Raw genomic sequence first — 10936 nt, forward strand, 5'->3', positions numbered from 1 at the left:
CTTTCTTCGCGGTCGACTCGTTTACGTTGACGTACTTCTTCTCTCCCTCTTCTGCGTCAACGCGAAGCAACACTGCCCCCCACGGGTAAAAATATGAAAACTGCAGCTTCCGGCTGAGCCGCACGCATTGCGTCACGTGCTCGGCCTCGCAACCCGGAAGTGTTTTACGCGACTGAGGTCAAAAGCCGCGGACGAAACGCGTCACCGCTGTTGACGTCACCGCGCTCCCGCCTCGACGACGTGTTCTGATTCGACGGCGGACGGGAAGCGGCCGCCGTCGTTCTTCCGAAGCCATGGCCGAGCAGGCGGACCACCAGCACCAGCTGCACCACCGCGACGTCGTCCGCGGCTCGGTCCGCCACCCGACGTCCTCCGAGTCGGCCGACAAGGTCCGGGCGTCTTCGCCGCCGCAGGCGCCGGCGGGCCCGCTCGGCTGGGTGCGCCTCAACGTGGGCGGGACGTACTTCGTCAGCACCAAGCAGACTCTTTGCAGGGAGCCCAAGTCGTTCCTGTTCCGACTGTGCCAGGACCACCCGGACCTGGACTCCGACAAAGTGAGCCGCTCCCCACCCACCGGCACTCTGGTTTAGTCGTTACCGTGTCGAGGTCCACGCGAGAAAGTTCCCGCATCGTGACATACTTTGGGGAAATCGATCTGCTCCCGCTTGACTGATGGTGATTGTTTTGTTTTCACCCAAATCCGGATCAAATTCCCATCACTGATTGATTCATTTAGAAAATAGAATGAACGTAATCACATTTTGGGTCACTTGAGGATTAGAACACGGGCTGACTGAGAACAAAATTGCCGATTTTGGATTGTTATTAGTTTTGTCTTACTTTCATGTAAACTTGCAACAATCATCAGCTGTTTTCTTCTTTTTTTTGGGGGGGGCATATTTCGAAAAGGCAAATATTGTCTGAATTCTGCGTCCAGGACAGCACCGGGGCCTATTTGATTGACAGGGACCCCACCTACTTTGGACCCGTCCTCAACTATCTCCGCCACGGAAAGCTCATCATGGACAAGAACCTCGCTGAGGAAGGTAAGACGCGCCGGAGGCAGGACCATCGTGGCCCACGCACGCACGCACGCACGGACTCACGCATGGCAATCGCACGCGCGTCTTCAGGCGTTCTCGAAGAGGCGGAGTTCTACAATATCGCCTCCCTGGTGCGTCTGGTGAAGGAGCGCATACGGGACAACGAGAGCCGCACGTCGCAGGTAGGTCCCCCCCCGGGACCCCCGCGCCTGCGCCGGTGTTTGCCCGCTTCTCACGGTGACCTCCCGCAGGGTCCCGTCAAACACGTCTACCGGGTCCTGCAGTGCCAGGAGGAGGAGCTGACCCAGATGGTCTCCACCATGTCGGACGGCTGGAAATTTGAACAGGTGAGCCCGAGAGACGGGAACGAAGTACCGAGCGGCGAGAATCCCGAACGCCTACCAAAGTAGATAAGGAAGACGGCGTGGGGGAAGATGAGCGAGACGACCTTATGAAGACGTCTACCGAGGCGGGCCACGCCAAAGTACCAAGACCAGAAAGTCTGACGGGACGCGTGGGGATGCGGCGGGTGCACGACCTCTCCCTTGACCTTTTCTCTTGCTCTTTTGCCAAATCAGCTGATCAGCATCGGCTCATCCTACAATTACGGCAACGAGGACCAGGCGGAGTTTTTGTGCGTGGTGTCTCGGGAGCTCAACAACTCGGCCAACGGCGTCGTCGTGGAGCCCAGCCAGAAGGCCAAGGTGGGTGGCGGCCCAAATCCCGCACGTTCCTTGAACCTGACGCGGCGTCCGGATCAAAGAAATGACTTCAACAGGAAATTGAGTGGGCGTGTCTCCAGCCTTCTTGAAAATGACCCTGCAACTTTTCCTTGCGCAGATCCTCCAGGAGCGAGGCTCGCGCATGTGACCGCGCCGTCTGATTGGAGCACAGATGCCGCTCGTCGTTCTGGGCTACTTCCCGTCCCGTTTGGCGGGAAAATGCGTGGCGACCGAGGTGGGACGCTTCCCGTTGGATGGCCCTCACTTCCCGTTTTCACAGGAAGTGACACGCGCCGCCGTCTCTTGACGTAGCGTCTCTGTGTCGCGCGTGCAATTAGACCCTGGCATACCATCGCATGTCGGGCGTCGGCCCCGCCCCTCGCCATCACCCGGTCACGTGGCAGCGAGCGCGGAGCGGCGAGAGCAAACGCTCGTCCGGTTTGGCCAATCGCGTCGCGTCTTTCGGACGACGACGGTTGTACGCCAACTTTCTGGATCAAAGCCTGACATTCAAGTTAATTGGCGCTTTTATCGAATGAGCGTCAAATGACATTTGAAATGCTAACATGCTAATGGATATGGGTTAGCATTAGCATGCCGTGTCGCTACCTAGCAGCGAGTTGTCAACGTGACGCCTGCATGTGCGTTTTTCAGACCTGATTATCATGCTAGCAGGACGCTATCTGCCGAGGATGATAGCATGTATTAGCATTGCTGGCGACTGGTAGATGCTAGCGGTTAAGGGGGGGAAAAAAAATACATCTCATACTGCGGGTTCAGAAAGTACTCGGATCCCCTTAAAAATTTTTTTTTTCAAATTTTTTTTTTTTTGTTAAATCGCCCCTCATTAACGCACATCAGTTGTTGAAATGTTTGCACATTTATTAAAAGAGACAAACTGGAATATCGTGCAGCCAAAATTCTTCAAACCCTTTGCTGTGACACGCGTTTCTTTCACTCGGGTTCTGATCGTCCTTGAGATGGTTCCGCACCTTCATCGGAGTCCAGCTGTGGCCGGGGAAGCCAAAGTCTACAGAAGACCTTGCGGCCCCCAGTGGCTGTCACAGCAAATGAGAACCGTGAGGTCCAAGGAACCGCCTGAAGAGCTCAGAGACGGGATTGTGGCAAGGCACGGATCGGGCCACGGTCACACACAGAAAAAGAAAAACAAACAAAATGCTGCACTGAAAAGTTCTTAAGAGCACAGCGGCTCCATGGAAGACATTTTTGACCCCCACAACCCCTCCGCACAAATCGAGCCATGGGGGTGGGGGGGGTCGAAAAGAAGCCAAAGATCACGAAATCCAGTGGGGAGATAGGAGAAAGTTCTAGAAAGTCAGCCCTCCTCCACCCGGGCATCAGGCGTCCGATCCAGTACTCCCGACAGTGAAGCGTGGGGGTGTTTTGGAGCCGCGGGGGCAGGACCGCCGCGAGCCATGCAAGGAAGTATCCGGGGCTATCCTGGACCAAAACCGCTCAGGACCCCTTCCAAACCAGACAATGACCCCTCAGCGCGCAGCAGGTAACCTGGCCCGACCGGAGCCTAACGGAGACCTGAAAATGGCTGGCCAACATCCGTCGGCTCCCGCTCGATACTGAGCAAAGGATCGCAATACTTACTGCTGCGTGATTAGTCCAGCTTTTTCTTTTTAATCTGCCCAAGAACGTCTGCCAGTATGGGAGGCCGTGTGGACGCCGACAAGCAAAAAAAAAAAAAAAAAATGGAATTCATATGAGTTTTGTAAATGGCTGCAATATAAGAGAGCGGGAAAAATTTACAGGGGTCTGAATATTTTCCGTATCCGCTTGATGACCTGTGGCCCTTCACAGTGCAGATAAAAATGATCCCAAGGCAAATTGTCAAATTCCCGCACGTCTGCAAAATGGCTGCCTGATCCTGGATGCATTTCACATCTCAGATCCCTCTGGTGTATTGCGGCAACATTGTGAGCGTTAACGCTAAGGGCGGGACTTTTGTCAAAAGCAGTGCAAACGTTTTTAAAAATAACCAAAAAGGCGGAAGGGGAGGGACGAACAAGCGCGCGAGAGGTCGCGAGTCCTCGGCCGCCGTCCTCGTCTCGACCCAAGATGGCGCCGAAGACAGGAAGCTCGAGACCGGAAGAAAGCTTTCCATCAAAGCAATGGCGTAGAATATGACGTCACAGTGTTGGCTGGCTTTGTCCTCTCCGGACCGCCAGGTGGCGCTCTGACACCAGCAGAACAAAAGCCCATCAGTGACGATGATGACAGTGTCTAATTTCAACAGGCAAAATCATGTTTTAGCGTTATGTTAAACCTTACAGTTAAGTATTTAGTACCGTTGTTTAGATCTTCGTATGATGATGACATTTTCTCCCTTTTCTATTATTTCATCATCAAAAGAAGTCCGTTGATGATGGCGTCACGAACGTCCCGGATGTTGGCTCATCGTCACGTTCAACAAGTCGTTCTCATCATTTTGACATTACAGCATTAGCTTAGTTATGAAATAATGACAATATGAATTCATGCGAGGACTAATTGAACACGAGGAGCACTTTTGACGACGAGAAGACAACAATGTGGAGCAGAAGGTGAAAGTGAAAGTAAACGCGTTTGGCAGCAGCTTGTGTTGGTCTCCACGATTTGATCGATAAGAGGTAAGAATGGAAGTCCGAACCCTTCCAGAGTGGGCGCCATGCAAGCAAAACCACTTTTGTGCGCGTGTCTTTGATCTCAAATGACGATTTCTAATCTTTTGGAGCAAACAACTTTTTTTTTTTTTTTTTTTTGCCTTTCCCCATTTGGTGGTTTGCTTGTTGCATCCCGACAAGAAACGACCCTTTCAAGGTTTGCTCAAAAGTTAATCAACTGAAAGGAATGATAAGCACACTGTAATTTATCTTGAATGTTTATTCCTAAACTGATGAAGTTTTTGAAGGGCTACTAAGTCACCAGATGGAAACGTGAGCGTCGCGTCGCTAGCTTGGCGTGTATGGACGACATCTGCCAGTGGAACGATGAATCGATCAATCATTGACAACTCATTTTTTCTTCAAGAATTGAAAGGCAGTCAGATGGCTGACTCGTTTTGAGACTTTGTCTCACGTCAAATTGTCCAAAGCCTCTGACTGATTTCTGACGTCCTGCATAAGAACAGACTCCATTTTGATGTTGTTTGTTTGTTTGTTTGTTTTTTTGTACCCCCACAAGCCCAAACATCTGCTTTGGTGAACATTTTTGCCAGTTTTCTGAGCAAACAAGGCACCGAATCATAATCAGTTTACATTTGCGCATTGTCCACCTTGTCAATTCGAAATCATCTGCTGTCTTTTTGCGGGAAAGATGGCGCTCATCGCGACGGCTGACGCCGGCCGCGTTCCTAACCCCATGTTTTCTCTTCCTGGCACGCAGGCTTCCAGATGACTCGGCCTGCGCTCGTCGCGTCGCCGCTGCTGCTGGCGGACGCCTCGCTCACGTGGACCTTCTGGAACGGCCTTCCGCCGGGTGGCGGCGCCAGCGCGGCGGGGCAGTGGGCGGCGGCGTCCCTCAGGTTGGCGCTCCTTCTCATGGTGGCGCGCGTGGCGGCCTCCGGGAGGCGACGGGCGGCGGCGTACAGGCTGGCCGCGCTGCTCGCCCTCCTGCCCGCCGTCTTCCGGAGCGTCCGTGACCTGACGGGGGCCCCCGCGGAGCCTCGCGGCCCCGCCCGGGCGGGTGCCGCCCTGTGGCCGGCGGTGTGCTCGGCGCTGAGCTTTCTGATTTGGGAGGCGGGCTCGGGCGGCGGCGAGTTGACGCGGGAGGGCGAGCCGCCGCCGGACGCTCGCCGGCTGCTCGCCAGGCTGCTTCAGTACGTCAGAGGCGACTTCCTCTTCCTGTCTGCGGGCTTCGTCTTCATCATCCTCACCGTAGTCTGTAAGTCGATCACATGACACGCTCGCCGCCTTTTGCGATCGGTTCAATGCGATGGCGACTCGGACTTTGACCCCGCCGATGGATCGGTCGGCCTGTTCGGGGAGGAATAAATATCCGAGTGTCCTAGAACGCTCCTTTTTAGTTGAACGACAAGCTGGAAGTGACGTGCGTGTATTACATAACAAATAGACAACGTTGCAACTGACCCCATGAGAGCTTTGTCCTCTGACCTCAAAAGTTCATCGTGATGTCAACCGGTTTCAAATGGGCCATTTTTCTGCGCATAAATGTCAAAGAGTTGTGGACAAAAGTCCCAGTGGCGAGGCGACGTGGCCAGATGTGTCGAAATGCGTCATTTGCCGAGCCGGTTTCCGTCGGCCCTGAAAAGGAAGGGACTCATCGAGGGAGCAGATGATTGGTTCATCATTCAGCGGCAAGAGTCTTGCTCGCGAGGGCAAAGACGTCAGCGGCATTTGGCACATGAAACGTTTTGCTGTCGTTTGCCACCAGGCGACACGTCGGTGCCGCTGTTCCAGGGCAAGGTGACGGACGCGCTGCGAGGCGGAGCGCTCGACGCCGACTTCTACTCTGCCGTGGCGGCGCTGGCGTGCTTCTCTGCGGGCAGGTAGCGCCGCCTCGCCGTTGCCTGGCAACAAATGCCACCTGAGGTCATAAGCATTTCAAATCCGGAAAGATTTAACATTGGGAAAGATAAGCAGAAGTGATTGCTGATTGCCATTCCTCCGGAGAGGCGCCAGATAGGTAGAAGGCGATCGCCAGCGATACTTTGCCGGGCCGCGGTGCGGACGTCGCCAGCCAGGCTCGGAAGGGCTCGTCTGAAGGTCGGCGCAGTTCAAGTTATGTTTATGACCGAAGGCGACATATGGGCGAGACTATTTCAACATCAAACGTATTCAACGTTTGCGTCCGTTAGCGCGTGCGTCGTGCTCCGATAATCGCATCGCCAGCCGATCTTGAATCCAGTCAACCGGGACGGAATTCAAACGTGTCGCGCCAAGAACAGGTCCGTCGTGTTCTCGCCTGTGCGGCGCCCTCAGTTTTGTTTCTCTTTGCCGCAGCTGCGTTTTCTCGGGTCTGAGGTCGGGATTCTTCAAGATCACGCACGCTCGGCTCAATAGGCGCCTCAAGGTGGCGCTGTTTCGCACGCTGTTGAACCAGGAAGTGCTTTTCTTCGAGGAGAACGATCCAGGTGAGCTGTTGCAGAGGAGCCCATCTTGCTATCAATTCATTTTGATTTACTTTTATTTATGTGCAAAATCAATACTTTACAACGCGCTGCCGTTTTTTCTTTTTTTCCGTCAGAAGCGACACAAAAATGGCAGATGTATGACATTTTGCCCGTTGCGCGTGTCACGTGACAGGAAGTCTTTGTTCCCGCCTGCACTCGGACGTGAACCGGATGGGCCTGACGGTGGCGCTGAACGCCAACGCGGCGCTTCGCAGCTCGGTCAAGGCCGTCCTCATGTTGGCGGCCATGTTGCGTCTGTCGCCCGCGTTGACGGCGCTGGCGTGCGTGGAGATCTTGGCCGTGGCCGCCGTGCAGAAACGACAAGTCCGCTGCGACAAGGTGGATGAACGCGCCGCGGGGAGACCCCGTTCGGTTGCCTTCCGCTAGGTTTGGACTGACAAAGGAGACGTAGACTAGGATGCTCGGAACTCGGACGCGCAGAACTGACGTAGACCGACCTCCGACTGTAGGTTGCGCGGGGGGGGGGGGGGGGATACGTAGACCACGCAAACGGACGAGGATACTTACAAGTGGGTTTTTATGAAACTAGGAAATATAGAAGCAGTATACGCGCAAGGATCCTTGAGTACTAGGATCGGCGAACGAGGATTGATACAAAATCAAAGTAGCTTTAGCCGACACGGAGCCCCTTTGGCGGCCAGCGACTGACGATGTCAACCCCGCCAGGAATGGAAGGAGAAGACGCAGGACAGCCTGGCTCGCCTCCAGAAGCTGAGCCATCAGTCGCTGGGCGGAATCCGCACCGTCCGAAGCTTCCGCGGCCAGTCGGACGAGGCCCGAAGATTCCGCCGAGAGTTGGAAACGCTGCGAGACATCACAACGCGAGCGGCGCGACGCAAAGCCGTCTTTGTCCTCCTGCGCAGGGTGAGGCTTTCCCGCATCCGCGCCGCCGCGTCGCGCCGCTGACGCCCGCCTTCGCCCGTCAGTCGGGCGCTTTGCTCACCAAGACGGCCACGCTGCTGGCGGCGCGCTCTCTGGCGGCGGGCGGGGAGCTGAGCGTCGGGACCCTCCTGACCTTCCTCTTGTTCCGGAAGCCCATGTCGCACAACCTCAAGGTGAGCGCGTCGTCCGTTTGAAAGTGGCAACCGCCTCGATGAGCGAACGCAATGTACGCCAAGCAAGTTCCGGTGGTCAACGTGGAAAAAAATGGCAGCGATATGAGCGGCGTGACTTGACGTGCACAAATGGGCCTGCCTCCGTCCTCCGTCCTGCGTCCTGCATACTGAAAGGGGTTTGCTGAGATTGTGATTCCGCCCAGCAGGAAATCTTCGTGTGCTGCAGCGACACGCTGGCCACGCTGGGGATCATCTCCAAAGTCTTGGGCTACATGGACCGGACGCCCGACAGCCCCCCGGACGGCCGCCTGGCTCCCGCCGAGCTCGGGGGCACCGTCGAGTTCCGGAACGTCACTTTCGAGTATCCGACGGCGCCGCGGGACAAACCGGCGCTGAAGGTAAGCGGCGGGCCGGCGAATGTCGCCCCACGCCGGCTCACGGCCTTCTATGCCCAGGACGTGTCTCTGGTGCTGGAGGCGGGAAAGGTGACCGCCCTGGTGGGACCGTCGGGCAGCGGGAAGACTTCCTGCGTGGGACTCGTCAAGCGACTCTACCAACCTCAGCGAGGGAGCGTCCTGGTGGACGGGCGGCCCCTGCACGCGTACCGCAACGCTTACCTGCATCGCAAGGCGGGTGCCCGGCGGCCGCGAGACCCTTCACCTTTGGTCCCGTTCCCTTTCTTTGGTTCTCGGGTCTTTACGCCTGGGCAGGTGTCGCTCAAACATTCGGTTGCCGCACCAATAAAGTGGCGCGAGACCGCAAGGAAGCCGGCAGACGCCAGGCGACGTGGCCCAGCCCAGGCGTCGCGGACGTCCCGGAGCGCACCTTTGGAAAAGGTACCGCGGGTCTCTTCCTGTTGCCGCAGGGCGGAGCTTCGGCTACACATGCGGTGGCCATTTTTCCTTTGCGAACAAGGAACAAAGCCGCGACAAAGGCGACTGCAGATCAAAGCGACATGAACTGGCGACCGCGGTGTCTAGGGAGTGATCCCATGCTGAACAGATGCTGGTTATTCGGATCCCGGTGGAGCCTCGGTGTCATTTGTGTGATTTTCCTCAGGTGGTTTCGGTCCCGCAGAATCCAGTTCTGATGCGCGGCTCGTTGCGCTACAACGTGGAGTACGGCCTAGACGACTGCGACTTCACGCGGGTGCGAGAGGTCGCCGTCAAGATCAACGCGTTGGATCTGCTGGCCAAGCTGGAGGCAAACTACCATGCGGGTACGCCGTCTCGAAGCAGACTTTGCCCAAAGCTTTGCACTTCCCGTCCACTTGTGGCACGCAGACGTGGGCGAGGGTGGCTTGCGTCTCTCGGAGGGCGAGAAGCAGAGCCTGGCGCTGGTGCGGGCGCTGGTCCGGCGGCCGCGGGTCCTCCTCCTGGACGAGGCCACCAGCCAGATGGACGTCAGCGCGGAACAGGCCGTGAGTGGCGCCGCTTCCGCAACCGGGACGCCCTCGAGAATGCGACTGGAACGTCCGGCCGTTTTCTTTGCCGCTTATCCTCACAAGTGTCGCGGGGAGTGCCGGAGCCTATCCCGGCTGTCGACGGGCAGGAGGCGGGGTTACCCTGAACTGGTTGTCAGCCAATCGCAGGGCAAAAAAAAAAAAAAAATTATATTTTTTGTGGTCATCCGCAATTTTTATAAGAAAAAGGGCCGCTTCATCCTGTTGAACAGAAGAAAAAAAAAACACTGCAGCATGACGCCAGCAGTACTTTGTTGCAGCGAACAACTTGCGGTCCGAGCGACATAACGAACAAACCAAGACCAGCTGGGGGGGGCGATGTCCTCCAGTGAGGGCCCCCCCCTTCACCCGCCCAACCCCCAACATTTTCTCATTTATTGAGTTGACCCTTGACCCGTCTGTCGAGTTCTTCGCCTTTTAGAGGAGGAAACTGCGCTCGATAGCGTACTAGTAGGGATTAGGGCACGTGACGTCTGCTCAGTCAGCTGATGCATTTTTGTCACTTTTTTTTAAGGTCTTGGAGGAGGTTCTGAGCTGCGGGTGCACAGTCCTGATGGTGGCGCACCGTCTGGACAGCGCCGAGCGAGCCCACCGCGTCATCCTCATGGAGGACGGCGCGGTGACGGAGGAGGGGACGCACGCGCAGCTGATGGCCAGGCGGGGGCGCTACCACAGACTCAGGGAGGAGCTCTTCAGCCCCAGGCCGACTGCCGTTCGGGGCGATGCCGAGCGGTGATCGGCTACCGCGGGACACGCCCGCCGGAGGAACAATTAGGGGTCTGTCTATGTCATATTTCGCTTTTATAGCACTTTTCCTTCATTACGGGCATCAATCCACAATTTTAAAAAAGTCATAAATGCCACGGACGTGCACGCACGTGACGTTTTAACGTCTGGAAGGAAGCCGACGCAAGCGCTCTCTTAGGATTTTTTTTTTTTTTTCCCCAGTCTGAAAAGTTTTCATTTGCTCCACACTGCACGAGGGACGAAATATTAAACATTTTACAAATCGGGCTTACGAGAGTTTGGCTCGTTTGGTATGTGCTGTGCTCCGATAATATCAACGTAGAACACCGCTCACCCGATCTCGCGTGCTCACAAATCCCAAGAAGATCAAAGATGGCCGCCACCGACGGGAGCCTCGCAAGAGTACTTCCTGTACGTGACGCTACGTCGGTCGGGTTTTGTCGGTTGTCCTTTCGGCCTCGGTTACGTCACAATCGCCGCCGTCGTGGGACTTTTTGCTCCGAAATGAAAACGGCGACGGATCAGTCGGCTCTGCGGTCTGGTGCGCTTGGTCGGGAAAAGGTGGAACCGGCCCCAAAAAGGGAACGTGAACTCGTCACCCGGGAATCCGAACGCCGCCTCGCGTTTGGGCCGACTTGCTGTTGACGCTCGCATCATTGGCGGGATTTTGGGAGCGACCGGTTGGGTTTTGTTTTTCCTAGACACGACCATTTCTAGATTGGCACGTCCGCCTCACGCTTGTGAGG

General features: G+C 56.0%; 2 protein-coding genes across 3 annotated transcripts; both read left to right on the forward strand.

Moving 5' to 3' along the window:
• The first annotated feature begins 150 nt into the window (after window positions 1–150).
• Window positions 151–3877, forward strand: LOC133495350 (BTB/POZ domain-containing protein KCTD2-like). Its single transcript, XM_061809884.1, has 6 exons — window positions 151–554; window positions 938–1046; window positions 1134–1225; window positions 1295–1390; window positions 1622–1747; window positions 1884–3877. The coding sequence occupies exons 1-6, from the start codon at window positions 294–296 to the stop codon at window positions 1911–1913; spliced, it is 714 nt and encodes a 237-aa protein (XP_061665868.1). The 5' UTR covers window positions 151–293; the 3' UTR covers window positions 1914–3877.
• Window positions 3878–3990: 113 nt separating this feature from the next.
• LOC133495347 (antigen peptide transporter 2-like) lies at window positions 3991–10440 on the forward strand. 2 transcript variants are annotated; one of them, XM_061809879.1, is made up of 12 exons: window positions 3991–4404; window positions 5159–5656; window positions 6167–6281; window positions 6736–6866; window positions 7039–7244; window positions 7593–7790; window positions 7853–7981; window positions 8188–8379; window positions 8437–8610; window positions 9041–9200; window positions 9265–9401; window positions 9958–10438. In XM_061809879.1, exons 2-12 carry the CDS (start codon window positions 5167–5169, stop codon window positions 10177–10179), a joined length of 2154 nt encoding a protein of 717 aa, XP_061665863.1. In that variant the 5' UTR covers window positions 3991–4404; window positions 5159–5166; the 3' UTR covers window positions 10180–10438. The 2 variants fall into 2 exon arrangements, with proteins under 2 accessions (XP_061665863.1, XP_061665864.1); XM_061809880.1 differs by lacking the exon at window positions 3991–4404 and adding an exon at window positions 4475–4594 and having other exon boundaries at window positions 9958–10440.
• The last annotated feature ends 496 nt before the right edge of the window (window positions 10441–10936 follow it).

This window comes from Syngnathoides biaculeatus, chromosome 22 (assembly GCF_019802595.1).
Source record: "Syngnathoides biaculeatus isolate LvHL_M chromosome 22, ASM1980259v1, whole genome shotgun sequence".
In the NCBI taxonomy this organism is placed as follows: Eukaryota; Metazoa; Chordata; class Actinopteri; order Syngnathiformes; family Syngnathidae; genus Syngnathoides; species Syngnathoides biaculeatus.